This window comes from Eutrema salsugineum, unplaced genomic scaffold (assembly GCF_000478725.1).
Source record: "Eutrema salsugineum unplaced genomic scaffold, Eutsalg1_0 scaffold_1, whole genome shotgun sequence".
Taxonomy (NCBI): domain Eukaryota; kingdom Viridiplantae; phylum Streptophyta; class Magnoliopsida; order Brassicales; family Brassicaceae; genus Eutrema; species Eutrema salsugineum.
This window is the reverse complement of record NW_006256909.1, coordinates 5,987,971-6,011,783: the sequence shown is the minus strand read 5'-3', so window position 1 is coordinate 6,011,783 and position 23,813 is coordinate 5,987,971. Positions and strand designations below refer to the sequence as shown.

The window sequence follows — 23,813 nt, the reverse complement described above, 5'->3', positions numbered from 1 at the left end:
TGGCAAGTCAAATTATTTTATTTGTATTTTTTAAATAAGAAATATTGTTTTATTGAATAAAGGTAAAAGAATTTTTTTATTCAATACACGCTACCGAGTTTGTTCCACCTCTTGTGCATTTGACGGTATGTAGTGGCGAGTTCTTAATCACACAACTCAGACTACTAATTTTTAAAAAATAATGCCAATCAAGTAAGTGCTGAAAGATTAAAAAGGTAGGAAGAGACAATACAAAAGAAAAACATAATTTATTGGCAAAAAAGGGCTAAGACATCACCAGTGAATAGAAGAGGTAGAAAGAATGAAAGAATGCCACATCAAACACAGATATTATCAAGTGAGATGTTGTTACTCTAGAGGAGCATATGATGATGGCTGTTTTGCTGCTGCGGACCAGCTGAGCCTGGTGGAGGCGGGAGGGCAAGGAAAGGGTCTCCAAAAGGATTAGAAGGAGAAGAACCTGCAGCTGAGAACTGATGATTATGTTGATGATGATGATGATCTTGAGGATGAGAGTAGTTATAAGGACTTTGATGCATCATCATCATCTGTTGTTGTTGCATTGCCATTTGAACATTAGTTGGAGGAGCAATGTTATTGGACACTGAAAAGGGATCTTGTTGCATCTCGAATGGGTTTGGTGGTGGTGGTGCTGCTGCTGCTGCTGCTGTGTCTGTGCCACCATGTCCATAGCCAGCATTGGTTAGTTGGATCTGTCTTCTCGCTGAATCGTCCTCGTACAGACTGTCAAGCAGTAGCTTGTCGAATCCTCCTGCCTGTAAAATACAACAAGAAAGAACGAACCCTTGTGAGTTTTGAGAGTAAAAAAAGTAGAGAGATTCAAGTTTAGATTGATGTGGTGTTAGACTTCATTACAAGTTTGGTGTCAGACGCGGGGCGAGCAATGTTGTTGTTGTTGTTTTGAGGAGTGACCAGTGCTAGTTCCCAACCGGATCCACCTGTTTCTATTAAGCTTAAACTGTTTGATGGGCCTGGAGCTTCATGACCTATAGAGATCGTTGACAAGTTCACAAATTTGTTTTGCGTTAACAATGTTTCAAGAAAGTCTCTAGTTTTGGTCAAGCATCAATTACAAGTGGAAATAAACCAGATGGAACATTAAAAAAGTGGTCGTGTTAGCTACCTGGTGGATATATTGCGAGAGCCAATGCATTTCGGTCCTCTATCTCTGCGGCTTTTGGGTTTATCTCACCCAGACCCTGTCAAGGAGAAGAAATGGTCAGGGGATTTCGAGACTTTGGCCAAAAAGAGATATTGGTTCACATAAGATGATGTGTAGAAAGAAGATTCACCAGCAAGTCATCGGTGTCTATCAAAAATGAAGGTTTAGCATCTTCCTCTTCTACTTTTTCTTTCTCCTCTTCCTCTTCTTCGATAAGCGGCTGTTCTGCTTCGGTGTTTTCATTTTGATTATCGGTTTCTGCAGGTTCTTCAGGCTGCGGAGAGTGTTCTTCTTCTTGTTCTTGTTCCTCCTCCTTTTCTTGATACTCCTGTGACCAGAAGACAATGCAAATCATAAAGAAAGTACTTACTAATCAACTTAAGCCAAATATGATGAGAGTTAAACTTTGTACCAGCTTTTTCTGTACAGAACCACTTTGAGGCGCTTCTTTAATGTAATCTTCCATTGTTGCAATAAAAGACGGAGGAGGCTGAAACATTTTTTTAGATATTATTAGGTCTTTTGAGGTGATCAATCTCGCATCATCTATCACAAAGTAAAGAAGAAACCTGTCTTAAGGTTGGGAACTGAAAGTTCCTCGCTAGCTCTAGACCTTTGCAGTACTCATAAAAATCAGCCAGATTTTCAGCCTGTGCAGTGAAAAACCTTTAACAGTCAGTCATCAAGCTTAATCAGGATTGATACTTAGTCTAGCTTCAAATCTTTACCTGTTGGCCGGCCCGTTTATATATGTTTAGAGCTTTTACTGCATCATGTCTTGACATCTCAAAGAACTGCAGCGAGAACAGAGATACATATACTTTAGTTACATTCAATATAAGAAAATTGCCGCTAAACCAGAGGAAGGAGAATTCTACAAACCAAGTCTACAAGGTTAATGATTCCATCATTAATGGCACAGTATATTTTGAAGCTTTCTTTAAGCACCAATGCAAGTGCGTATTGGATTAAATAGTTGCTATAGGCTGCTCCTTCTGGCTGTAAAACTGAAAACATATTAAGAAACCGTTTGATGTAAGCAAAAACAAAAAATTTGGTTTGGATATATAACTTTACCTTACAACCGATAAGCCTGTAAAGTAGCTGCTGCAAAGCAGGTAACTGCTCTAGCAGTTCTTCATCAGATAACATCCTTGTTCTATACGTTTGAGAAGCATTGAAATCCACCTTCTGGACAATGATTTTTCATATAAATATATCTAGAATTAGATTCTTATTTTTTGTTGGTTTAAAATGGTGAGAAATTCAGAACAAACCTTTGAAGATGCACCTGAACCTTTTGGTAAACGCTCTGCCTCTATGTCATACTTCAAAACTCGATAGCACTCAAGCCGCTCCTCAAGGAAAAGCGCGTATGTTCTAATCCAAGCAGAGCAATCCCAAGCTGCAACACCAAGTTAAGAAAATGTGTTTAGCAAAGTTTCATTAAACATACCAAAGCTGTGAAACAAAATCTATACATAGAGAGATTATGCATTCACCAAGAGGACTTGTATCGTCTTTGAAGTTAGATATTCGAAGTATATGTCCTCTGTGTGAGTAATTGAGAAACTCTTCTCTGAATGTGGGATCACCTTCTCTTAGTGTTCTATGAATCACTATTAACACTTTGATCGCGACCTACGTGTCCAGAAAGCAATTTAGAGCAACCCAAAAGAGAGTTTATAGATTGAAAAAAAAATGGAATTTTTAAGTGAAAAGAAGTAAACTCACAACCCAATTGTGAGTTTTGGATAATCTCTTGGCTAATGCGTGAATGCAGTAAGCAACATCTGCTCGTGGTCTTGTTACAGATGTTGCAGAGAATATTTCTGTATAAAAAAAAAGAAAGAAAAAAAACAGAATACTCTCATCGAATCAGAAACTCATGATCGTAACCAAATCAAGGGCTTGTGTTGTGAAAGGGGAAAAATAAGAAAGAGAGAAACCATACTACGAATATGGCGTTCTTTGGGAGCAGATTCGACGTGATTTGTTGCTTTGACGATCGCAACATCCAAATCCTATATCTCGAATTTTCAAAAATCAATTTGATTAGGTCATTTCTAAGCAGAGGAAGAAACCTAAAGAATCTGAAATTGCGGAATGTAAAATTCTGCACCTTGAATTCGCTGTTGACCTTTGCGATGCTGACGGTGGTGGAATCTTTAAGCGCTCCGACGGCTTTCCGGAAGCTGATTGCCATTTAGGGATAATCGGAATCTGGAAAATCGGTTGATTATTCCGGCGATGATCACCGGAATTCTGTTACGATGCGTTCATACGACGAAGAGAGAGAGAGAGAGAAAGGAGAAGATAAGGAAGACAAAGACCGAGTTTGGTTTTTGCTCTGTTAGTCGCCTTATAAAAAACAGAACACATTAACAGACTTTTCCACAACCTCCTCCTCCTCTCTCTTGCCTCACCATGACGTGCGTAACGGAATATTATCGATGATTTTTTAATTAATATGTATCGAAAATAGTAATCTCAATTCAATAATTTTAGTTTAACCCTTGACATATATCGAATATTCCCATAATCGGATGCTAATCTTTTATTTTGGTATAGAATCATTTCCTCAATCATCGATTACGTCTGTAGTCTCTTTTTCAATTTTCACCTTTAATAAAAAAACATTTTTAACAAAATTGAGCGCAATGTTAAACCTTTGACTTATGGACCTAATAGGTCGGGACTTGGACGGTAGGCTTTCAGATCGTACCTGATCATCTCAGCTTTTACGTGCGATCAGATTTAAAACTTGCCTTTGGCTTCCGCAAACTAAAATTCCAGAGTTGTTACCATATTATGTGACCAGGAAGTAACTAACCTTGTCTTGGAAAGCTAAGTTTTATTATCAGTTTTAGTTGCATCTCGATTCAATTCTTATTGATTCTGATTTGGCCATATATGTCGACCCGGCTTCCACAGATATCATTGCATGTTTTGTTCCAAATGCTCAATCTCTTGTTGATTGCCATTAACAATTAAGGTACAATGTTGGCATTATGTTGCATCGAATGACATAAGGAAATGTCTCAATGTTCCTGGCACAAAGACAACTTGATGAAAATTTGAAATTGGTTAGGAAACTGTTGCATTCGATTGCATGTTTTGTTCCAAATTAATGGTTATATGATTATATCTTAAGAGGCACCAAATTTGTTGTTTATTGTTGTTAATATTTGATATAATTTTTATACATTTTGAAGTTAGAACAGAAGCTGCCACACCAACACCAAAAAAAAAAAAAAAAAACTGGGTTACCATTTTCATTGGACTGGTCCTACAAGTTTGATTAAGAATGTCGAAATAATTGGTGCTCAAGAGTACAGAAAATGATACCAAACGTTGCATTAGATCTTGCATGCATGTTTATCCCTTTTATATTTTGCTTAAATATCATCATCACTTTCGTACGTAGTTCTGTTTTCCCCTGTTTCTTTGTTTTACCAATGATACTTTGATCTAATGTTGTTTTCTTTTCCTCATGTTAATGTGTCTATACGCATGGACTATGTATTTGGCTAGATTTTCGCATGAGGATCAGCTGACCAAGAAACTGGAACTTAAGCATCAAACGATTTTATTAGCATGAAAATAAGGTACTATGGAGTGAGTTTATCAGGAATCATGCTCCAGTAGTGGTAACATACTTGATGAGCATCTTGACAATCTCCTTAGAGACCTTTGAACCAGAATCCTTAAGGTTCTTAATCCTGGCGTCTGTCTCGTCTTCTAATCGTTTTGCAGCTGCTTCCTGATCCGTCTGAAACAAAAGGTAAAATAATGAGTACAAGTTAAGATCTCAGTAGCTGGCTTTGTGTTGGTGATGATTACCCCAGACACTTGTGTCTGATACTCTTCTTCTAATCGCGACCGGTACTCTTCCATCTCCTTCTCAGCCTCGTCTTTCGCTTGCTTCATTCTTGCTAGTTTTGCTGATTGTTGATCCATCCATCAAAAAAAAAAGGAAAAGTCGAATAGAAATTCAAAACCAAAATCTTAGTAATCGAGCCAAGAAACTATAAAAGAGAAAGACTATACCGGTCCTAGCAGCCGAAACAATCCGTCCAGCTTCTTGTTCAGCAGTTAAAAGCATCTGAATCCCACCTTGGCCTCTTAAAGAATCCATGTCTTGTTTTCTCCTCAAAGACAATGAAGACTTGTGTTTATTATTCTGCAAATTTTGGTGCCAGAGATATGGAGTTTGTTGATATAAGCCTCTTTGGTTGTGGTTTTAATTAGACGGATAACCTTTTTTTCTCCTTGGTTCAAGGAGTTAGTTTTTGACTAATTATATTGTTTTAAAATTAGAATGACTTTAAAAAAACATTGCGTGATCACCGGATCAGATGTGAAACAAAATTGTAAATTTATGAAATAAAAGTGATCACAACATGAGACTCTAAAGATGATTACGAACGTAAATACATTCTGCATATATTAGTGACTATAACTTAGTGGCGTATCTAGAAAAAAATTAGTGGGGATATAAATTTGTAAATAGGGAAAAAAATTAGTTGGGGGTAATTTTTTCTTTTTTATCACTAAATTAAAAAATAATTGAATTAAATATACTTAAATATTTTAAAAAAAATAAAAAAGAGTAGGGGGTCACCCATTACTCCTTCTCTACCTCCGCCCCTGCTATGACCATGGAAGAAGACACGCGCAGCCACCGCAGACTAGCTAGCTAGGTTGTATTATTTTTGGGTGAACAAACTATCCACATGTATTAAAGTCGCTAATCCCTAGCCCTGATGGTGTCAAATTACGAGCTCACAATTAGCAAAAAGGTATTGAAGCTCGACATATAATAACAAGCCCCTTTTTTTTCCCATCATTTTTTTTGCTAACTTTTTTTCCCCATAATAACCAGCTCAAATACGTCTATTTCACTGGTATAAATGCAATAATAAGCCGAATGCCCAAAATGACTAAATCATACATATGCAGTTACATCATTATAGTTTGCATTTAATATTGCACCACGCATTCCTCCTTTTAAAGAAAAGAAGAAAAAAATTGTCACATCCATATTATAAATTTGTCAACAGAGACAAGTCGTTCGAGTTGGAGATAAATTAAAGGGGATTTGTTTTCCTTATTTTACTTATTTGTGATGATCAAGTAAAAAAATTATCAAATTTACAATATATGATGGTGATCAAAAGGATGTGGTTGTTTTCAGCTATCTTTATAGTGTCTTGTCTTCTTCGATTCAAGACGGTGATAGTGGTCGCGGCCGGAGCGGTGGTCATAATTGCTTTTAGTGCGGCGATGAATTGGTTCTGGTTGCTGTTCGGATGCCATACTTTGATGTTTTTATCTCCTTTTAGTTTGTTGTTTTTAGTTCTTCTTGTACAAAAGATTTCTTGAATTGCCAACAAATTTCGTTTGTTACATAGACAATTTTTTCCTAAATTCAGAAGTTTATTGAAACATAAGAATAGACAAAGCAACAGAAACAATTAATACAAGAAAAAGAAGGTACATGCATTGTATTAGATAGCATAATTTTTGGTAGTTTACTTGTAAAATGATGCAATGAAAAAAATATAATTAAATGAATTTTAATTTCGCTCATTTGTCATCTAAATAATTTTTTAATTTCGCTTAGGAATGTAATATAGCCCTTGTTATTATGTTATTATGTTTTTGTTTCTGGTTTAGTTTCTTAATTGCACATGCATGGTTGGTTTCCGGGTGGTGAAAAAAACACTGTATCCCATCCCCATCATTTAAAATTTCCCTCAAGACTATCTATCATCAACTAAATTTTAAATGATCAAGTTCATTTAAAGGAATTTTTCATAAATCCAAGAATGAGCAGCTTCACCGAAAGTATTAGAAAACAGAAACAACTTCAAAGCTCTGAATTTGTAGTTGGAATCTAGATACGTTTACTTTGGTTAGCTAGCACCTCATTTATAGATTAAATGATTTAGATGGCTATACTTAATAAAATGTTTTTTAGATTTTAAAAGGTTCCAATTTTTTAAAAAAGAAAGTTCAAATTTCGATCATTTTCACCTCAGAGAAAAGAAGCAAGGTGAAATATGTGAAAGTCGAATCAAAAAGAATATATATGAGATGTCATATCGTACGTAACAATATAACAACTGCGTCGAGCCCTAAGACTTGGTCACTTCACTATGCATCATCGGGACCAGCCCAAGAAAAAATGTTATGCTCTAAAACTGGACCCCACCAAATTATAAGTTCATCAGTCATCGGCACAACCAACTCAAAGAATTCTTCTTATTCTTTATCTTTGCGTCTTTTCTTAAATTTCTTTCAACTTTTCTTTGTCCTTTTTTTTTTTTAACATTTCCCATTACTATACTAGAATAGTTAATTGGATCCATTGAACTATATCTATATGAGTATATATATCATGGGTCTGATAAACAATTTGGTATGAAAAATAAAATATGCACGATGGGCTTACGTTTAGAATTATTGTTAGTCCTTTTATATTCTGTGTATCCCTAAGAAGAAATTTTTAAAAAGACACTTTAAAAAATATTATACTTGTTTTTTCAAGGTTTTGACAATGATTTGAGCTTTTCACTGCTTGAACTGAAAGGTGCCACCGTCGTATTGAATCTCAGTCCAGAGGACATACATGTATCTAAAGTCCTGATAGACACGTGAACGCAACGCAAATGCAAACATTATCTTATAATACTAATCCCCTATTTTACATCAATTTTAACCTCATTGTAGGGACGATGAGTTGAAGACGGGTGGGCATTTTTATTTTATTAGATACAGTTCGGATTTGGTTGGTGTATTATATTCAAATTAAAATGGAATTCTGACCAAAACATTTAAATTTGATTCGGTTTGATTTTTATTTTTTTTTAGTCGGTTTGATTCTGATTTGCTTTTGGTAGAAATTCTTTCAATTTTATAAGTATGCTAGATTGTTTAGAAGAAAATAATGATTAAGTGTGGTTACTAGATAAATGGTTAAGATTGAGTGGTAAGTAAAATATTTGTTTGTAGTTATATTTATGATTATAGATTCATAACTAGAATGGCATTATAGATTACAGAAAAAGTAAAACTCCAATTATTCAATCAAAGTGAAGTCAAAGTCTGACGCAGTGTATTTCATTCATGTAAAATTGGATATGAGATAATTAGTAGACCCCATGTATCTTGGTGCAATGAAGAAGATCAATGTACTACATTGGGAGTACTGTATTTGTCTAACCGTTGACTACAAAGTTTTCAAAAGTCAAAGGCATACTTGAATTCAAAGATACAGCATCAGTAATGGAGCAACAGATTTTGGGATGCTTAACTATTAAATATTATTAAATATCTTAAGCATCAATGTTTATGGGTCTCAAATAAACATTGCTTTTTCAATTTAATTACATTTTTCGTTTTTTTTTGGGCTAAACATGATGCAAAATGGACTAATATCTCTGTTGCAGATGCTCTTAGTTACGCAAACTTGTACAGTTAAATCGACACTTGTTCTTTTCACCATTATTAACCCTTTCAGCTTCATTACTTTTACCGTGAACAAAATACCGATCTGAGAACTTCACATAGCTCATTACCAATATAATTCGCTAATAAAACTACAAACAGTTCAAAATAAAACAGGATATAAAACTTTATTAGAGAGTTATTAACTAGGGTCACACACACACACAGCTTCGCACCAAACAATTCTCGCTGAAACCGATAAACTTGGTCTTATATGTCTTCTTTCATTTAATGTCTTCTCTCTCTCATCTTCTTCCCCTCTAACCACTTTCCCTCTTAATTTCTCACTCTATTTATTTCTCTCTTATTTATCCTCACATTTTTTCTCTACAACTGCTAAACACACCCTTTCCGGTGAAAATGCAGTCGTCCGGTGATCCGGAGACGGAGAAGGAGAAGGATAAGGAGAAGGAGAAGGCGACGCCGAAAGTGCCACTGCTTAAGCTCTTCTCCTTCGCAGATTTCTACGATTGCGTTCTAATGGCTCTCGGATCCATCGGCGCGTGCATTCACGGAGCATCCGTTCCAGTCTTTTTCATCTTTTTTGGCAAACTCATCAACATTATTGGTCTTGCTTATCTCTTTCCACATCAAGCCTCTCACAAAGTCGCCAAGGTTTTTATTTGTATTTCCTTCATTATATATATAGCTCGAAATTTCAAAGATTTATACTACGACTGATTACTCGGAAATTGAAGAGAATTTTACCTATGATAATTGTTGGTTTTAGCAGATTGAAATTAATATGTACGTACTCCAGATACAATTCTAGTGAAATGCTAATTACACATATGCTATTATGAATTTTATTATGATTGCTCGGCTTAATTTTTATTTATTTGGTGCAGTACTCGTTGGATTTTGTATATCTGAGTGTGGCTATACTGTTCTCGTCATGGTTAGGTAATTAAAGATATATTAAAATCAAACAATCTCTATGGTTTTTTATTCACTATTTTAAGTTTGTAATTAAAAAATATAAAAATATGAAAACAGAGGTTGCATGTTGGATGCATACGGGAGAGAGGCAAGCGGCAAAGATGAGGAGAGCTTATTTACGGTCAATGTTAAGCCAAGACATAAGCTTATTCGATACCGAAGCTTCCACCGGGGAAGTCATCTCCGCCATCACCTCCGACATCCTCGTCGTCCAAGATGCTCTCTCCGAGAAGGTACCTTAAACCGAATCAAACCGGTATCGGCTCTTAATTATTTGATTGGGTCACTTTATTTTTATTTTCTGTGTTTTGTCAACTTTTAGTGTTAGTTCAATTATTAGAATCATAGCGGACCGATTACTTTATTTTTTTTGTGGTACCCATTAGTAATTAAATGCATTCAAAACTTCTTACTATTAATAATATCCCTTAATATAAACCCAAATATTCATTTGTTTTTTTGGCAAATTCCTACTAAGTCTGCTAACTAATAGTCTAAGGCACGTTGGTCAATCAAATCTATAGACATTTTTGTGTCAACCAAATCTATATACATTTAGGTATTCAAATGTAGAAATTTTTAACATGGGTTATATTATTTTTGCTACACATGGGTTGTCTAATCCGTATCAGTTTTAATGCGAATCACAATATGGTCCATGGCTTAGTCCAATAATAATAGAGAGATTTTTGCATGTATCTCTAATTATGGGTTTGGGTATTCTTTTAATTGAATTTTTTTTTTCTGATACCCCAATAAAGTATGTACATTTATTTTTCCTTTTTGTAATATGCTTCGGTCCTTGATGCAAAAATAATAAATGCAGTCTTTAATTCGGTTATAGCTGCATTGCATTTTGCATTTATAAGGCGGTTGAGTTTGATACGATTTAATTTATATTTTAAATTTTGACCTATATTTGGTTCTTTCCAGCTAGCCAGCCACTACAGTCTGGTTGCTCAATTTCAATTTTTAAATGTGATCATGCAAATACGGTTTATGGTTTATGATAACTTGATTGCCGGTAAATTTCGTTGCAGGTAGGGAATTTTTTGCACTATATAAGCCGATTCATAGCCGGTTTTGCAATTGGATTCACGAGCGTATGGCAAATAAGTCTCGTCACTTTGTCCATAGTACCCCTCATTGCTTTAGCCGGTGGCATCTACGCATTCGTCGCCATCGGTCTTATCGCCCGAGTCCGAAAATCATACATCAAAGCGGGTGAGATTGCGGAAGAGGTAGGTTACTTCTCTGACAAGGAAACTTCATATAATTGAAATCATACATTTGGCATGTACTTCATTTCTCTACGTCGAAATTAAGGTAATCGGGAATGTGAGGACCGTACAAGCATTTACGGGTGAAGAAAGGGCGGTGAAGCTATACAAGAAAGCTCTCGAGAACACGTACGCGTACGGGAGAAAAGCCGGTTTAACCAAAGGACTAGGTCTTGGTTCGTTGCACTGTGTCTTGTTTCTATCATGGGCCTTGCTTGTCTGGTTTACAAGCGTCGTGGTACACAAGGAAATCGCCGATGGTGGCAAATCATTCACTACCATGCTCAACGTTGTCATCGCCGGCCTGTAATATAAGATCTTCCTATCTTGCTTGCTTGCTCTTCACGTTTCCTTTGTATCTTTTGTGTATCTCAAAGTCTCTGTTTCTTGGGTTCTTGTAGGTCGCTTGGACAGGCAGCTCCGGATATATCCGCATTTGTAAGAGCCAAAGCTGCTGCGTATCCGATTTTTAAGATGATTGAACGGGACACGGCGGCAAAAACAAGCGCAAAATCCGGCCGTAAACTCCGGAAAGTAGACGGGCAAATTCAATTCAGTGACGTGACATTCAGTTACCCATCTCGCCCTGATGTGGTGATCTTCGATAAGCTAAACCTAACCATCCCTGCTGGGAAAATCGTGGCACTTGTTGGAGGAAGCGGGTCAGGGAAGAGCACGGTCATATCTTTGATAGAGCGTTTCTACGAGCCTATTTCCGGAGCGGTGTTGCTTGACGGGAACGATATCAAAGATCTTGATATAAAGTGGTTAAGGGGACAGATTGGTTTGGTTAACCAAGAACCAGCTCTGTTTGCGACAACGATTCGTGAGAACATTATGTATGGCAAAGACGACGCCACGGCTGAGGAGCTTGGCCGTGCCGCAAAGCTCTCTGAAGCCATTTCGTTTATCAACAACCTCCCTGAAGGATTTGAGACTCAGGTCTGTCAAGAACCTTAAACCTAAATTCCAATTGATACCTTAGGGTACAAGAAAACAATATAAACCCTGGAATTTCGCCTTTGTTTTAGGTTGGTGAGAGGGGGATTCAACTTTCTGGTGGACAAAAACAGAGGATTGCGATTTCAAGAGCAATAGTGAAGAATCCATCGATACTCTTACTCGACGAGGCGACAAGTGCTCTAGATGCAGAGTCAGAGAAGAGCGTGCAAGAAGCGTTGGATCGAGTAATGGTTGGAAGAACAACGGTGGTGGTGGCTCACAGACTCTCGACCGTAAGAAATGCTGACATCATAGCAGTAGTTCACGAAGGGAAGATCGTAGAGTATGGAAACCACGAGAATCTCATATCTAATCCTGATGGAGCCTACTCTGCTCTCCTTCGTCTCCAAGAGGCTGCTTCGTTGCAACGTAACCCTTCCTTGACTCGCACGCTAAGCAGGCCACATAGGTACTTTTTGCTTAACACATATATACTCTGTCTCTGAAAATCTTAATTAGAACTAGGTGTATAGTTTCTCAAGAGCTGTTCTCCTTTTTTTTTTTGCATTGGCAGTATAAAATACTCACGGGAACTATCAAGAACAAGGACGAGCTTCTGCTCGGAGAGGGATTCGGTATCTAGACCGGACGAGACAGATCCATCTAAAAAGGTCAAAGTAACGATGGGACGTCTTTACTCTATGATCCGTCCGGATTGGATGTATGGCTTGTGTGGCACGTTATGTGCCTTTATCGCTGGATCTCAGATGCCGCTTTTCGCGCTTGGAGTCTCGCACTCTTTAGTATCGTATTACGAGATGGATTGGGGAACCACTCAAAAAGAGGTCAAGAAGATTGCTATCCTCTTCTGCTGCGCTTCCTTCATAACCCTCGTCGTCTACACCATTGAGCATGTCTGCTTCGGTACAATGGGCGAGCGTCTCACTCTCCGTGTCCGCGAAAAGATGTTTTCAGGTTCGTCTCATACTATTTTGAAGTTTTCCTATGCAAATTTTAAATCGATGATAAACTTTGAATCTTTAAGAACTTATAGAGATCACAGTTTATATTCTGTGATGATACTTAATATATCTTATTTTTGGTTTTGTAGCGATCTTGAAGAACGAGATCGGGTGGTTTGATGAGGTGGACAACACGAGCTCGATGTTGGCGTCGCGGCTTGAGAGCGACGCGACTTTGCTTAAAACCATAGTGGTCGATAGGTCAACGATTCTACTCCAGAACTTAGGTCTCGTTGTGACATCTTTCGTCATTTCCTTCATACTTAACTGGCGTCTTACTCTTGTTGTAATTGCCACTTACCCATTGGTCATAAGCGGCCATATCAGCGAGGTAAACGCAGCGTTTTGTATCCTTTTTAATTTATATGTGTTTTTCTTGGCAATTAATCAAGTTTTAATTATTATTTTTTGTTTTTTGTTACTAGAAACTTTTCATGCAAGGCTATGGAGGAAACTTGAGTAAAGCTTACTTGAAGGCCAACATGTTGGCCGGAGAGTCTGTTAGCAACATCCGCACGGTCGCTGCCTTTTGTGCTGAAGAGAAGGTTCTAGAACTTTACTCCAGAGAGCTTTTAGAACCTTCTAAACGTTCTTTCAGGCGAGGACAAATAGCCGGACTTTTCTACGGCATCTCTCAGTTCTTCATATTCTCCTCCTATGGCCTCGCTCTCTGGTATGTCTCTCTAACTAGAAGTCACAGCATCCATTTGGGTTGTTCGGTTGTAAAGCATATCTGGTTCAATTTCGGTTTGAGAAATCCGGTTCGGATCCATCTTATCCTCATCTCTAAATAAAATTGTTAACTGTTAATTTTTGATAGGTACGGATCAACTTTGATGGATAAAGGATTATCGAGCTTCAAATCAGTGATGAAAACATTCATGGTTCTGATCGTGACGGCTTTAGCCATGGGTGAGACATTGGCTCTGGCTCCGGATCTGCTTAAAGGAAACCAGATGGTTGCGTCTGTGTTCGAGATATTGGATCGGAAAACTCAGATCGTTGGAGAAACCAACGAGGAGCTGACTAATGTGGAAGGCACGATTGAGCTCAAAGGCGTCCACTTCAGCTACCCTTCAAGACCAGATGTTGTAATTTTCAAGGACTTTGATCTGGTAGTTCGTTCTGGAAAGAGCATGGCGCTTGTCGGACAGAGTGGGTCTGGGAAAAGTTCGGTCATTTCACTTATTCTCCGGTTCTATGACCCGACCGCAGGAAAAGTCATGATAGAGGGTGAGTTCTCTTGCCTTAGAACCCTGAACACAAAGATTCTTGCGTCTCAAGAAAACTCTGAAAAACACTAAGGTTTCTTGCATCAAAAGAAAGTAGTTATTTGGCTGACTAAGTTGTTCTTCTTTTAATCCCAAATGCAGGAAAAGACATCAAGAAACTAGATTTGAAATCACTGAGGAAACACATTGGTCTGGTTCAACAAGAACCAGCACTTTTCGCTACGACAATCTATGAGAACATTTTGTACGGAAACGAAGGAGCGTCTCAATCTGAAGTAATCGAATCAGCTATGCTCGCAAACGCTCACAGCTTCATCACCTCTCTCCCGGAAGGTTACTCTACCAAAGTCGGTGAACGCGGCGTTCAGATGTCAGGCGGTCAACGACAGAGAATCGCTATCGCTAGAGCCATCCTCAGGAATCCAGAGATTCTGCTCCTTGACGAAGCCACAAGCGCTTTGGACGTTGAATCCGAGCGTGTGGTAAGTTTTTTTCTTCTTATAATTAAACTTTCTTAGGTCTTAATCCAACTTATTGGTTTTATACGAATAAATATTAGGTACAACAAGCATTGGACCGGTTAATGACCAACCGGACAACGGTGGTGGTTGCTCACCGGTTATCGACTATCAAGAACGCCGACACGATAAGTGTGTTACATGGAGGTAAGATCGTGGAGCAAGGCAGCCACCGTAGGCTTGTTCTGAACAAGACTGGTCCTTATTTTAAACTCATCAGTCTTCAGCAGCAGCAGCAACATCCTTAAATACTATATAGTCAAACTATTTAAAACTCTTTAATTTGTTTTTGTGGAAAATATTGATCATACTTTTTTATTCGATGTGATTATGTTGATAATATTGATTTACTGTTGGTGAGTTTACATGCGACGATAGAAAGATAAAAAAAGTTATGAACATGTTCCAAACCAGCGATATGTATTTTCGAATGATTTTTTTCTTTTTTTTTTCCAAATGAGCAATTCTGTTTATTCTTAAACTCTCTTTACCATCAATACGTTCCACTGCGACATTCTCCAAGGAAATGATCAACAAAAAGACAACTTTGCACGAAGTTGATTGGATCCAAGAATCTTAGAATTCATGTCCCTACAAAATAACAAAACCCTTTACATCAAAGCAGGCATCATCACCACAAATAAGGCCAAGTAAAATAAATATTAGCTATTTTCATCAACTTGAAGTTATTATATACAGCTAAATTTAAAAGAGAAATTCTTCAAAAAGTTATATAACTAATAATTTTCATGTTAAGCATTATCTATCATTTTTTTTGTTGACATAGCATTATCTATCATTTAATTGCGATAAAATGTTTGTATATCTTGTTTCGGTTTATAGAAATCCATGTCCTTTTCATTTTATGCTTCTATTTAGTTAAATTATGAAAACTATAGAACTTTTAAACAAGAGGAAAGAAAAAAAAAACATACACATGTTAATAAACATTGATTTTGTTTTGTTAAATAAGAAAGTTGACAAAAAAGAAAAAACTTTGTCAAAGAGACAGGCGAATATAATAATAAAAAAAACGAAAAAGCATTCACTGTGACTATTATTCCTCTTTCACATTCTCGGTGACAGATATTTTTGCAAATAAAAAGACTCCGGTCACTGCCGCGGCGAGGAAACTCAAACCACTACTTCTCTCTCACTGACCTCATCGCGTCTTCCTCCATTTCCGATTCATTGGTTTACCAGGCGCGGGAGGCTTAATATCGACTGAGAACCATGGGAAACGGAAATTCAACGGAGACGAAGGAGTCGCGCCGGTCAAAGATGCGACAGAAGCTTCAGAACCTTCGCAGCCGCCGTCGCCTTCGTCGTCCAGGATCCGGAAGCGTCTCCGGATTGGCCAGCCAGAGATCCGTGAGCGCAGAGGATTTTGCCGGCATTGCTCTTCTCACTCTCATCGGCGTACGGTTTACTTCTCTTCTTCCTCTTTTCGATTTCATTGTCCTCTTCAGCTGCTTAATTCGATTCAATAGTCATGTGTAATCGTTTTCTTTTTCCTTTTGGCATCTTCTCTTAGGCGGAGATGAAGTTCAAGGACAAGTGGCTCGCCTGTGTTTCCTTCGGGGAACAGACATTCCGTACGGAAACTTCAGATTCGTAAGTTACCAACAATTATTCGCATTCCTCGTCAGTTATTTTGAATGTTATATAGTTCCAAGAATTATCAACGACGTCTTGTCTTTTCCCTTGATGATTTTGCAGAACTGATAAGCCGATTTGGAATTCGGTAAGAAAACTACTGGTTTCTGTTTTCTCAAGCGTCTTTTGAATAATTGCGTAGTATCGGTTTGAGTTTCTTTCTTTCTGTATTTAGGAAAAGAAGCTCCTCCTTGAGAAAAATGGACCAACACTGGCTAGGATCTCAGTATTTGAGGTCTGAGATTATCAGCTGACTTTCTTCTTTCTATATTTGGCGTTTAGTTTGCATTTTCTACTTTAAGTTTTGATTGGTTAATTTTTTTTTTCTTGATTCAGACCAATAGGCTCTTGAAGAACAATATCATCGGTTATTGTGAACTTGATCTACTTGAGTTTGTAGTGCAGGTCAGCAGTTAAATTTGGTTTTTCATATGAAAGCTGTTTAGGTTCTTCCACCTTTTTCGTTCTTTTCATTTGAGTATCTGTGCTTCCTCTGGGTTAGGCCTGACTGGTTTAAGTATCAGCAAGTTGCTTTCTATCATTTGTCTTCCATTGGCTGGGAGGGAATCTGTGACTGCATGGATTAGATTGCTTTGAATGATAAATCGATGAGAAAATTGTTTTGCTGACATTTTGTTGTTTTTTCTGTGTAAAAATGTGTTATAGGAACCTGACTCTACCTGCAAGTCATTTGACCTTTTAGACCCGGCCTCCTCTAATGTTGTTGGCAGCATGTTCATTTCATGCTCTGTTGAGGTATGCAGTATGTTAGTGTTAAAACAGTGGTTAAGAAAAAACGATGGGAATGGTTTCTGGTTTTTGATGTTTGATTGCTAACATATGCAGGATCCTGTTGAAACTGAGACACGTTTTGCAAAGCGTATTTTGTCCATAGTGGTATGCTTTACTTAATCTTCCATTCCGTCTACTCTGGTCTTCTGAAGTTTTGTGATGTTATCCTCTTTGCATGTTACAATTTTAGTTTTCTTGATATTTCCTTATGATTACGTCCTGCAGCCTATAATCAAATTCCTTTGCGTTCATTTTCATTGTTTCCTTTGATTTTGGTGGACACTTCTTTAAATTTACGAAACTATGAGCTGAATTGTTTCTCAAGCAGTTTTTATATAAAATATTACGGCGTCCTGCAGCCTTTATAGTTGATTGATTGAGTCCTTCATCTAAGCGCAGGATTATAATGAAGATGGGCATCTCTCATTCTCAGAGTTCTCTGATCTGATGAATGCTTTTGGGAATCTGGTGGCTGCTAACAAGGTTTGATCTTCAGCAGCTTTGTCACCTCTATCTTTTGTTTGAAATTTCAAGTAACAAAAGTTGTACCCCTCAGCATTTTCTGATAGACAATGCTAGATTGCCGCATTTTTCTGAGGCATTTTGATGTTGTCACTGACTTGTTTACCAGAAAGAAGAGTTGTTTAAAGCCGCTGATCTTAATGGAGATGGTGTTGTTACTATTGATGAGCTGGCTGCACTTCTTGCCGTTCAACAGGAACAGTAATAACATTCTATACATTGCCAATGCTGAGATCCTCTGTTTATACGTATTGATTTATAGTTCCTTGAATCCCAGTAATTTGCATGCGTCTATTGCAGGGAGCCAATTATAAATAGTTGTCCGGTCTGTGGTGAGGCTCTTCAACTTTCTGACAAGCTCAACGCAATGATCCATATGACTCTCTGTTTTGACGAAGGAACTGGTAATCAAACAATGACCGGAGGGTTCTTGACTGATAGGCAGGCTTCATATGGGTTTGGATTCTCAACTTTTTTTAGTTTCTAATCAGCCATTCTATATAATTCACATATTATTGGCTTGATCAGCACTCAAGTTTTTAACATTTCGTCAGATGGATGTTCAAACTAAGTGAATGGAGTCATCTATCAACTTATGACGTTGGTTTGAATACTGGTTCAAGTGCTTCACATATTGTGGTATATTTCCTCTCTACCACTTTGGTTTATGTCATGATACACAACTACTATGGAGGCCAATCCTTGAAACTTCAGGAAACCTGGCCTGGGGAAAGCCTGATTTTTTCACATTCCTCCAATCAATTTTTCTGGTTACATTTACTTGATATTTGCTTTAGGTGATTGATCGGAAGACTAAGAGGCTCGTAGAAGAGTTGATTGATTCAAAGATTGTTATGTCGATGAGAGCTATTTACCAGTCAAAAATTGGACTCCATCTTATGGATCAAGGTTTCCTTCACCTCTTAAATACACCTGGCCGTAGTACCTTTCTGATAAATGCTTACTTTGTGCCCACAAGCTACACATTCTTGCCGCTGTATCAAAGCAAACAAGTCTTTATTCTGGATTATCTACTTAATGCAGGAGCAAAAGAGATTTTGCAGAACCTTTCTGAAAAGCAAGGGAAGAAAATGAACTCAGTTGAATCTGCCCAAAATATACCCAGCTTTCTCGAGTTTTTCAAGGTATGAATCCTCTTTTGTTATGTTATTATGTGTGAAAACGGCTGTTGAGTTTAAGCCTGGCACAACTTGGCTTGTGGCTTGGAGGAATGTGATATTGATGTAGTGCTATACAGCACAGAATATCGTAGAATAACTTCCTTAAATATTAACAGATAAACGATAATTACTCAGTTGACAGTCCTATCTTATGCTTTATCTATAACGATGGCTAGGTTCGAATTGCTTCACCAGATTCATTAGGTTTTAAACTGTATGCCTCCTTTGTAAGTTTACATGAATGCCTATAACTGAATCATTTGTTTGTTGCAGGATCAAATAAACATGGCCGAAGTCAAGTATCCTCTGGACCATTTTAAGGTATGAAAAGGCAATTCATGGTTTGATTCTCACCATGATATTAAAATAAAAAATGTTGCTAGCTTTTGGACTTGAGATCTTAACCAAAGGCAATTCACAGTATGACTTTGTATAAAAAAGCATATTAGTTTGTGGCTAGGTATAAAATAAAGATGTAAGTGATAATGAGGTAAATTTAAGCTAAACTCTTTGCTGATTTTATCGAGGACAGGAAAAAGGCTTGATAATTTGATTAACTGTAAGCTAGTGTACTTTTCATGGATTTGAAAGATGGTCATTTCACTTGCAGACGTTCAATGAATTCTTCATACGGGAGTTAAAGCCTGGTGCAAGACCAATTGCATGCATGGATCGGGATGATGTTGCTGTATCTGCTGCTGACTGTCGATTAATAGCATTTCAATCGGTGGATGATAGCACACGGTTCTGGATCAAGGTAAAACCTCTAGAGTAGCTACAACATAGTATTTTGTAAGCTCGGCATCTGCAGAATAAAATAACTCTTAAGATAAGTGATGCAGCTCTATACTTGCAACACTGCGTAGATGTTACTCACTATTCTAAAATTTTCAATTGTTTTTTTATATTGATAGGGCCGGAAGTTCTCAATTAAAGGCCTCCTTGGGAAGGATGTGCATTCGGATGCTTTCCTTGATGGATCTTTGGTGATATTCCGATTGGCTCCACAGGTGCGACAAGACTGTGCTTCATGTCTTTCGACCAAAAAGCGATAACTATCACAGTCGTTTTGTTCGCTCCTTTCCCTCCTTTTATGCGTTTATTGATCTGTTACAGGACTATCATCGCTTTCATTCTCCTGTCTCTGGCGTCATTGAAAAGTTTGTCGATGTTCCTGGAAGCCTATATACAGTATGTCTTTATAAGTTGAATAGTTTCATTCTTCTCTTCCGTGATTTCTTAGCTGACTTATATGTTTCCTTATTAATCGACCTTGCTTCTCAGGTTAATCCGATTGCAGTCAATAGCAAGTACTGTAATGTGTTCACTGAGAATAAACGGACCGTCGTAATTATATCAACAGCAGAGTTTGGAAAGGTTTGTCATCCCCTATAAGTCATACACTATCTTTATTTCTCTGTCTGCTAAAATTATTTTTCTCGATTGTCCCTGTGCTTTCTGCTATGAATTTAATGCTGCTGTGATTTATAAACTGATCTTATTAAGGAACTTGGCCTGAGCTTTATTGTCTGTAACAGGTCGCATTTGTTGCGATTGGAGCAACAATGGTTGGTAGCATCACCTTTGTTAGACAAGAGGGAGACCATGTGAAGAAAGGGGACGAGGTAAGCAATAGTGAACCCAATTCTTTCTAAATTGAAAAATAGGTAATAGTTTCTTTTGCAAGCGGTTACTAAATTATCATTCTCCTTTTCCAGCTTGGTTACTTTTCATTTGGCGGGAGCACTGTTATCTGCGTCTTTGAAAAGGTGAGCTTCTAACTTGTTTTTCATCTGTATGCTAAATATAAAAGATCTTAAGACTCTTACCAATGTAATACTCAATATCTTTGAGTCTATTAAGACTGAAAGGTTGAATTATATGCTTTCCCTTCCTCTACCCTTATAATCGAGTTACTTAATTACAAAATCTTGTGATATCTATCATACGTTTCTAGATGAGTGCTTGCATCTGCATCAACCTTACCTTTGACGTGACATAAATTGCAGGACTCGATGAAGATTGATGAAGATCTCTTAGCTAACAGCGGTAGGTCCTTGGAGACATTAATTACTGTCGGAATGCAACTAGGTGTCTCCTTTCCAAAGCTGGAAAACTGTGTACTTGAACCCTGAACTGCTACAATCTTTGTGAGTTAGTACAAAACTAAGGGCTGATCTGCTTTGGTTTGGTTTGATTTGTTTTAATATTGTCTTTTCCATCACGAGCACAATTCCTCTTTGTTTGATACACAATGACTTTGCTCTGTATATATGACACCGGTATGTCCCGGGCATTGGTACTTGTTGATATTAACTGTGTCTTGTTTTTTATCAAGTGTTTTTGCTAGGTGACAATTTTACATGCAAATAGTGTTAAACACATGTCTTTCTTTATAGCTATCTTAATGAAGAGGCTTTCCCTCTTATTCACCTCTCTCTCCCTCTCTCTCTCTCTCTCTCTCTCTCTCTCTCTCTCTCTCTCTCTCTATATATATATATATATATATATCTGTCTGTCACACTCTCTTTCCCTTTGTATTATCCTTCTCTGTTGAGTACTGGAATACACTAAAAGCACAAATGGTGTGGACAAAGACTAATAGTAGTCTAGCGTTGTCTCTGGTCACGGTTTTCCTTGGCGTCTCTCTAGCTGATCTAAAAGTCGGCTTTTACTCCAGTACATGCCCTCAAGCCGAGTCAATCGTTAGAAGAGTCGTCTTTGGAGCTGCTCTTTCCGACCCTAACCTTCCGGCTATACTTCTGCGGCTCCATTTCCATGACTGCTTTGTCGAGGTAAGATGCACTTTCCTCCTCTTTTTGCTTATTGTTGCATTTTTCAGAAGATTCAACAACACACACGTGCAGGGATGTGACGGGTCGATCCTCGTGGACAACGGAGCAATCTCTGAAAAGAATGCATTCGGGCATGAAGGCGTCAGAGGATTTGAGATAGTAGAAACCGCCAAAGCCGAGCTTGAAGCTGCATGCCCAGGTGTTGTCTCGTGCTCAGACATTGTTGCCTTGGCTGCACGTGATGCAATATCTTTGGTAAAAAATATAAAATTCAAAAAGAAAGAGAAAAGAAAACCTTTCGATCTTTCTCTATTTTCTTCTCCGTTGTGATCAATTCATCGTACAGGCGAATGGACCGGCGTATGAGGTTCCAACTGGGCGGAGAGACGGTCGGGTTTCGAACATGTCGCTGGCTAAGGACATGCCGGATGTGAGTGACTCGATTGAGATACTTAAGGCTAAGTTCATGCAGAAAGGTCTCAACGCCAAAGAACTCGTCCTTCTCAGTGGTATGTATCCCTCTCCCTCTTTCTTCTCTTTTCTCTCTCATTCATGTTTGTTTAGTGGTCTCGAATCTCTCGAGGTTTTTGGTACGAAGTCCAAGTTATATGAGTTCTCATTTCCTACACCCGTGATGTGTTTCGCATGTGTTGTCCGTTTCTTCTTTTCTTCGTGCTGATGCCACGTGACTACTCCGTGCGTTAAGCCTTCCGTGCGTTAGGCCTACCGTGCGTTACCAAATTCTCGTAGACCACCTTTTTTCTTGTATCTACACAAAAAAATTATGGGATTTTTCTAGCTAAGCCAGCAGTTTTATTTTTTTGCTAAGAAAATTTTTTCATGACAATTTGTGAATTCAATCAAACAGTTGATCCCATTTTACCTATACTTTGCTAAATATTTCTTTAAAAATGATCTGTTTAAAGAAAACAGAGTGAGTTTTATATTTTAGGCATTTTAACAACTTACGTTAGGCATTGATTAAAGGATATTTTAGGAAGAAATGTTTTGATTTTCTGTCATCTTATCCATTAAATCTGGAGTGGCGCAGAAATATAGGCAGCTTATCTGACCAAAATGCATTCCGTCATAATTATTTTATAATGGGGCCACTCTTACGAGTTTCGAGTGGATTTTGTGTCAAATTATGGGACAGTAAAATTGTCATCTCCGTGTGACCCCCCAAAAAAAAATATCAACATGCACAAGTCTAATACAGTAGGCTACTGACAGTAGCTCAAGATCACCAGCACCATTCAACACTTGAGTGATCCACTTTCCATTCGTCCTAATAAATTATTTTGTACCTTATCAGCTGCTCACACTATCGGGACAACGGCCTGCTTTTTTATGACTAAACGCCTCTACGAGTTCTTACCTGGTGGCCAGCCCGACCCGACCATCAATCCGGTATTCTTACCCGAACTAACCACTCGGTGCCCACAAAACGGTGACATAAACACCCGGGTTCCAATGGACCGGTTCAGTGAACGGATATTCGACAAGCAGATTCTGCAGAATATAAAGGATGGTTTTGCCGTGCTTCAGACTGACGCGGGACTCTACGAGGATGCAATGACCCGCCGGGTAGTGGATTCCTATATTGGGTTGCTAAATCCACTACTTGGCCCATCGTTCGAATCCGATTTCGTAAAGGCAATAGTGAAGATGGGGAAGATTCATGTGAAAACTGGTTCTAAAGGAGAGGTTCGACGGGTTTGCTCGGCTTTCAATTGAGAGTATGCAGTAAAAATTTGAAGGGGTTAATTTCTTATACTCAGAAAACTGTAATTGTATTATATTGTATGTCTTCCATGCTAAAAACAAAACAATCCAAACACGCTAGTCCCTTTTCTATGTGTTGGAAAGGGATACAATTGTAGGAAACAATACGTTTTAATCTTCGACTCAAAAATATGTGTAGAAGATTGTATTAGTTAGTTAATGCATGAATAAAATTATGCGAGACAAAACAAAAGCTATAAAAGAGGATGAAAACAATTACGTATGATAAAAAGAGTACGATATTTTGAGTTCTAATTGTATGTCAAGAAAAGAAATTTGAAATCTCGACCCAAAAAAAAAGTTGAAACGAAATTTGAAATTATATTTGATTTGCTATGTATATAACGATGTTTGACTCCAAGTCAAAAATCATCTGCAATATATAACAATGTTTTAACTAAATCATCACATCTCGACGTTAATAGTGTTAGAATATGAATCCATAATCTCGTCA

General features: G+C 37.8%; 5 protein-coding genes across 6 annotated transcripts; 3 read left to right on the top strand and 2 right to left on the bottom strand.

The window, feature by feature from the left end:
- Positions 1-150: 150 nt before the first annotated feature.
- Positions 151-3,540, bottom strand: LOC18029810 (putative clathrin assembly protein At4g25940). Its single transcript, XM_006413187.2, has 14 exons — positions 3,306-3,540; positions 3,138-3,207; positions 2,918-3,015; positions 2,686-2,824; positions 2,461-2,588; positions 2,261-2,374; positions 2,066-2,182; positions 1,912-1,977; positions 1,753-1,833; positions 1,596-1,673; positions 1,314-1,511; positions 1,145-1,220; positions 877-1,007; positions 151-776 (listed from the first exon to the last, which is right to left on the bottom strand). Exons 1-14 carry the CDS (start codon positions 3,387-3,389, stop codon positions 354-356), a joined length of 1,803 nt encoding a protein of 600 aa, XP_006413250.1. The 5' UTR covers positions 3,390-3,540; the 3' UTR covers positions 151-353.
- A 1,209-nt stretch (positions 3,541-4,749) lies between these two features.
- Positions 4,750-5,943, bottom strand: LOC18029809 (V-type proton ATPase subunit G3). Of its 2 annotated transcripts, none has more exons than XM_024149925.1 (4): positions 5,826-5,943; positions 5,234-5,366; positions 5,027-5,127; positions 4,750-4,955 (listed from the first exon to the last, which is right to left on the bottom strand). In XM_024149925.1, the coding sequence occupies exons 1-4, from the start codon at positions 5,844-5,846 to the stop codon at positions 4,818-4,820; spliced, it is 393 nt and encodes a 130-aa protein (XP_024005693.1). In that variant the 5' UTR covers positions 5,847-5,943; the 3' UTR covers positions 4,750-4,817. The 2 variants fall into 2 exon arrangements, with proteins under 2 accessions (XP_024005693.1, XP_006413248.1); XM_006413185.2 differs by having other exon boundaries at positions 5,815-5,856.
- A 3,057-nt stretch (positions 5,944-9,000) lies between these two features.
- Positions 9,001-15,041, top strand: LOC18029808 (ABC transporter B family member 2). The gene is made up of 13 exons (XM_006413184.2): positions 9,001-9,310; positions 9,544-9,598; positions 9,692-9,867; positions 10,675-10,875; positions 10,961-11,220; positions 11,316-11,856; positions 11,946-12,325; positions 12,431-12,831; positions 12,968-13,209; positions 13,304-13,551; positions 13,699-14,111; positions 14,252-14,592; positions 14,670-15,041. Exons 1-13 carry the CDS (start codon positions 9,056-9,058, stop codon positions 14,874-14,876), a joined length of 3,720 nt encoding a protein of 1,239 aa, XP_006413247.1. The 5' UTR covers positions 9,001-9,055; the 3' UTR covers positions 14,877-15,041.
- A 653-nt stretch (positions 15,042-15,694) lies between these two features.
- Positions 15,695-21,133, top strand: LOC18029807 (phosphatidylserine decarboxylase proenzyme 3). The gene is made up of 21 exons (XM_006413183.2): positions 15,695-16,047; positions 16,163-16,242; positions 16,348-16,372; positions 16,460-16,519; positions 16,621-16,689; positions 16,951-17,040; positions 17,131-17,181; positions 17,476-17,559; positions 17,708-17,799; positions 17,899-18,054; positions 18,153-18,237; positions 18,396-18,507; positions 18,643-18,743; positions 19,053-19,100; positions 19,390-19,536; positions 19,694-19,789; positions 19,896-19,970; positions 20,064-20,156; positions 20,318-20,404; positions 20,498-20,548; positions 20,789-21,133. The coding sequence occupies exons 1-21, from the start codon at positions 15,862-15,864 to the stop codon at positions 20,912-20,914; spliced, it is 1,914 nt and encodes a 637-aa protein (XP_006413246.1). The 5' UTR covers positions 15,695-15,861; the 3' UTR covers positions 20,915-21,133.
- Positions 21,134-21,172: 39 nt separating this feature from the next.
- LOC18029433 (peroxidase 43) lies at positions 21,173-23,535 on the top strand. Its single transcript, XM_024148966.1, has 4 exons — positions 21,173-21,574; positions 21,647-21,829; positions 21,921-22,083; positions 22,890-23,535. The coding sequence occupies exons 1-4, from the start codon at positions 21,362-21,364 to the stop codon at positions 23,309-23,311; spliced, it is 981 nt and encodes a 326-aa protein (XP_024004734.1). The 5' UTR covers positions 21,173-21,361; the 3' UTR covers positions 23,312-23,535.
- Positions 23,536-23,813: the final 278 nt, after the last annotated feature.

Coding starts and splice junctions, on each gene's coding strand:
- LOC18029810 (XM_006413187.2), bottom strand. CDS start 3,389: ATGGCAATCAGCTTCCGGAAAGCCGTCGGAGCGCTTAAAGATTCCACC. Junction 3,208..3,305: donor AGGTCAACAGCGAATTCAAG/GTGCAGAATTTT, acceptor TTCGAGATATAG/GATTTGGATGTTGCGATCGT. Junction 2,589..2,685: donor AGACGATACAAGTCCTCTTG/GTGAATGCATAA, acceptor TTGGTGTTGCAG/CTTGGGATTGCTCTGCTTGG.
- LOC18029809 (XM_024149925.1), bottom strand. CDS start 5,846: ATGGTCATAGCAGGGGCGGAG. Junction 5,367..5,825: donor TGGTCATAGCAGGGGCGGAG/GTAGAGAAGGAG, acceptor CAAAATTTGCAG/AATAATAAACACAAGTCTTC. Junction 4,956..5,026: donor ATCAGACACAAGTGTCTGGG/GTAATCATCACC, acceptor CTTTTGTTTCAG/ACGGATCAGGAAGCAGCTGC.
- LOC18029808 (XM_006413184.2), top strand. CDS start 9,056: ATGCAGTCGTCCGGTGATCCGGAGACGGAGAAGGAGAAGGATAAGGAG. Junction 9,599..9,691: donor ACTGTTCTCGTCATGGTTAG/GTAATTAAAGAT, acceptor ATATGAAAACAG/AGGTTGCATGTTGGATGCAT. Junction 14,112..14,251: donor AGGAAAAGTCATGATAGAGG/GTGAGTTCTCTT, acceptor TCCCAAATGCAG/GAAAAGACATCAAGAAACTA.
- LOC18029807 (XM_006413183.2), top strand. CDS start 15,862: ATGGGAAACGGAAATTCAACGGAGACGAAGGAGTCGCGCCGGTCAAAG. Junction 16,048..16,162: donor CTCTTCTCACTCTCATCGGC/GTACGGTTTACT, acceptor ATCTTCTCTTAG/GCGGAGATGAAGTTCAAGGA. Junction 18,238..18,395: donor CAAGTGCTTCACATATTGTG/GTATATTTCCTC, acceptor TATTTGCTTTAG/GTGATTGATCGGAAGACTAA.
- LOC18029433 (XM_024148966.1), top strand. CDS start 21,362: ATGGTGTGGACAAAGACTAATAGTAGTCTAGCGTTGTCTCTGGTCACG. Junction 21,575..21,646: donor TCCATGACTGCTTTGTCGAG/GTAAGATGCACT, acceptor ACACACGTGCAG/GGATGTGACGGGTCGATCCT. Junction 22,084..22,889: donor AGAACTCGTCCTTCTCAGTG/GTATGTATCCCT, acceptor GTACCTTATCAG/CTGCTCACACTATCGGGACA.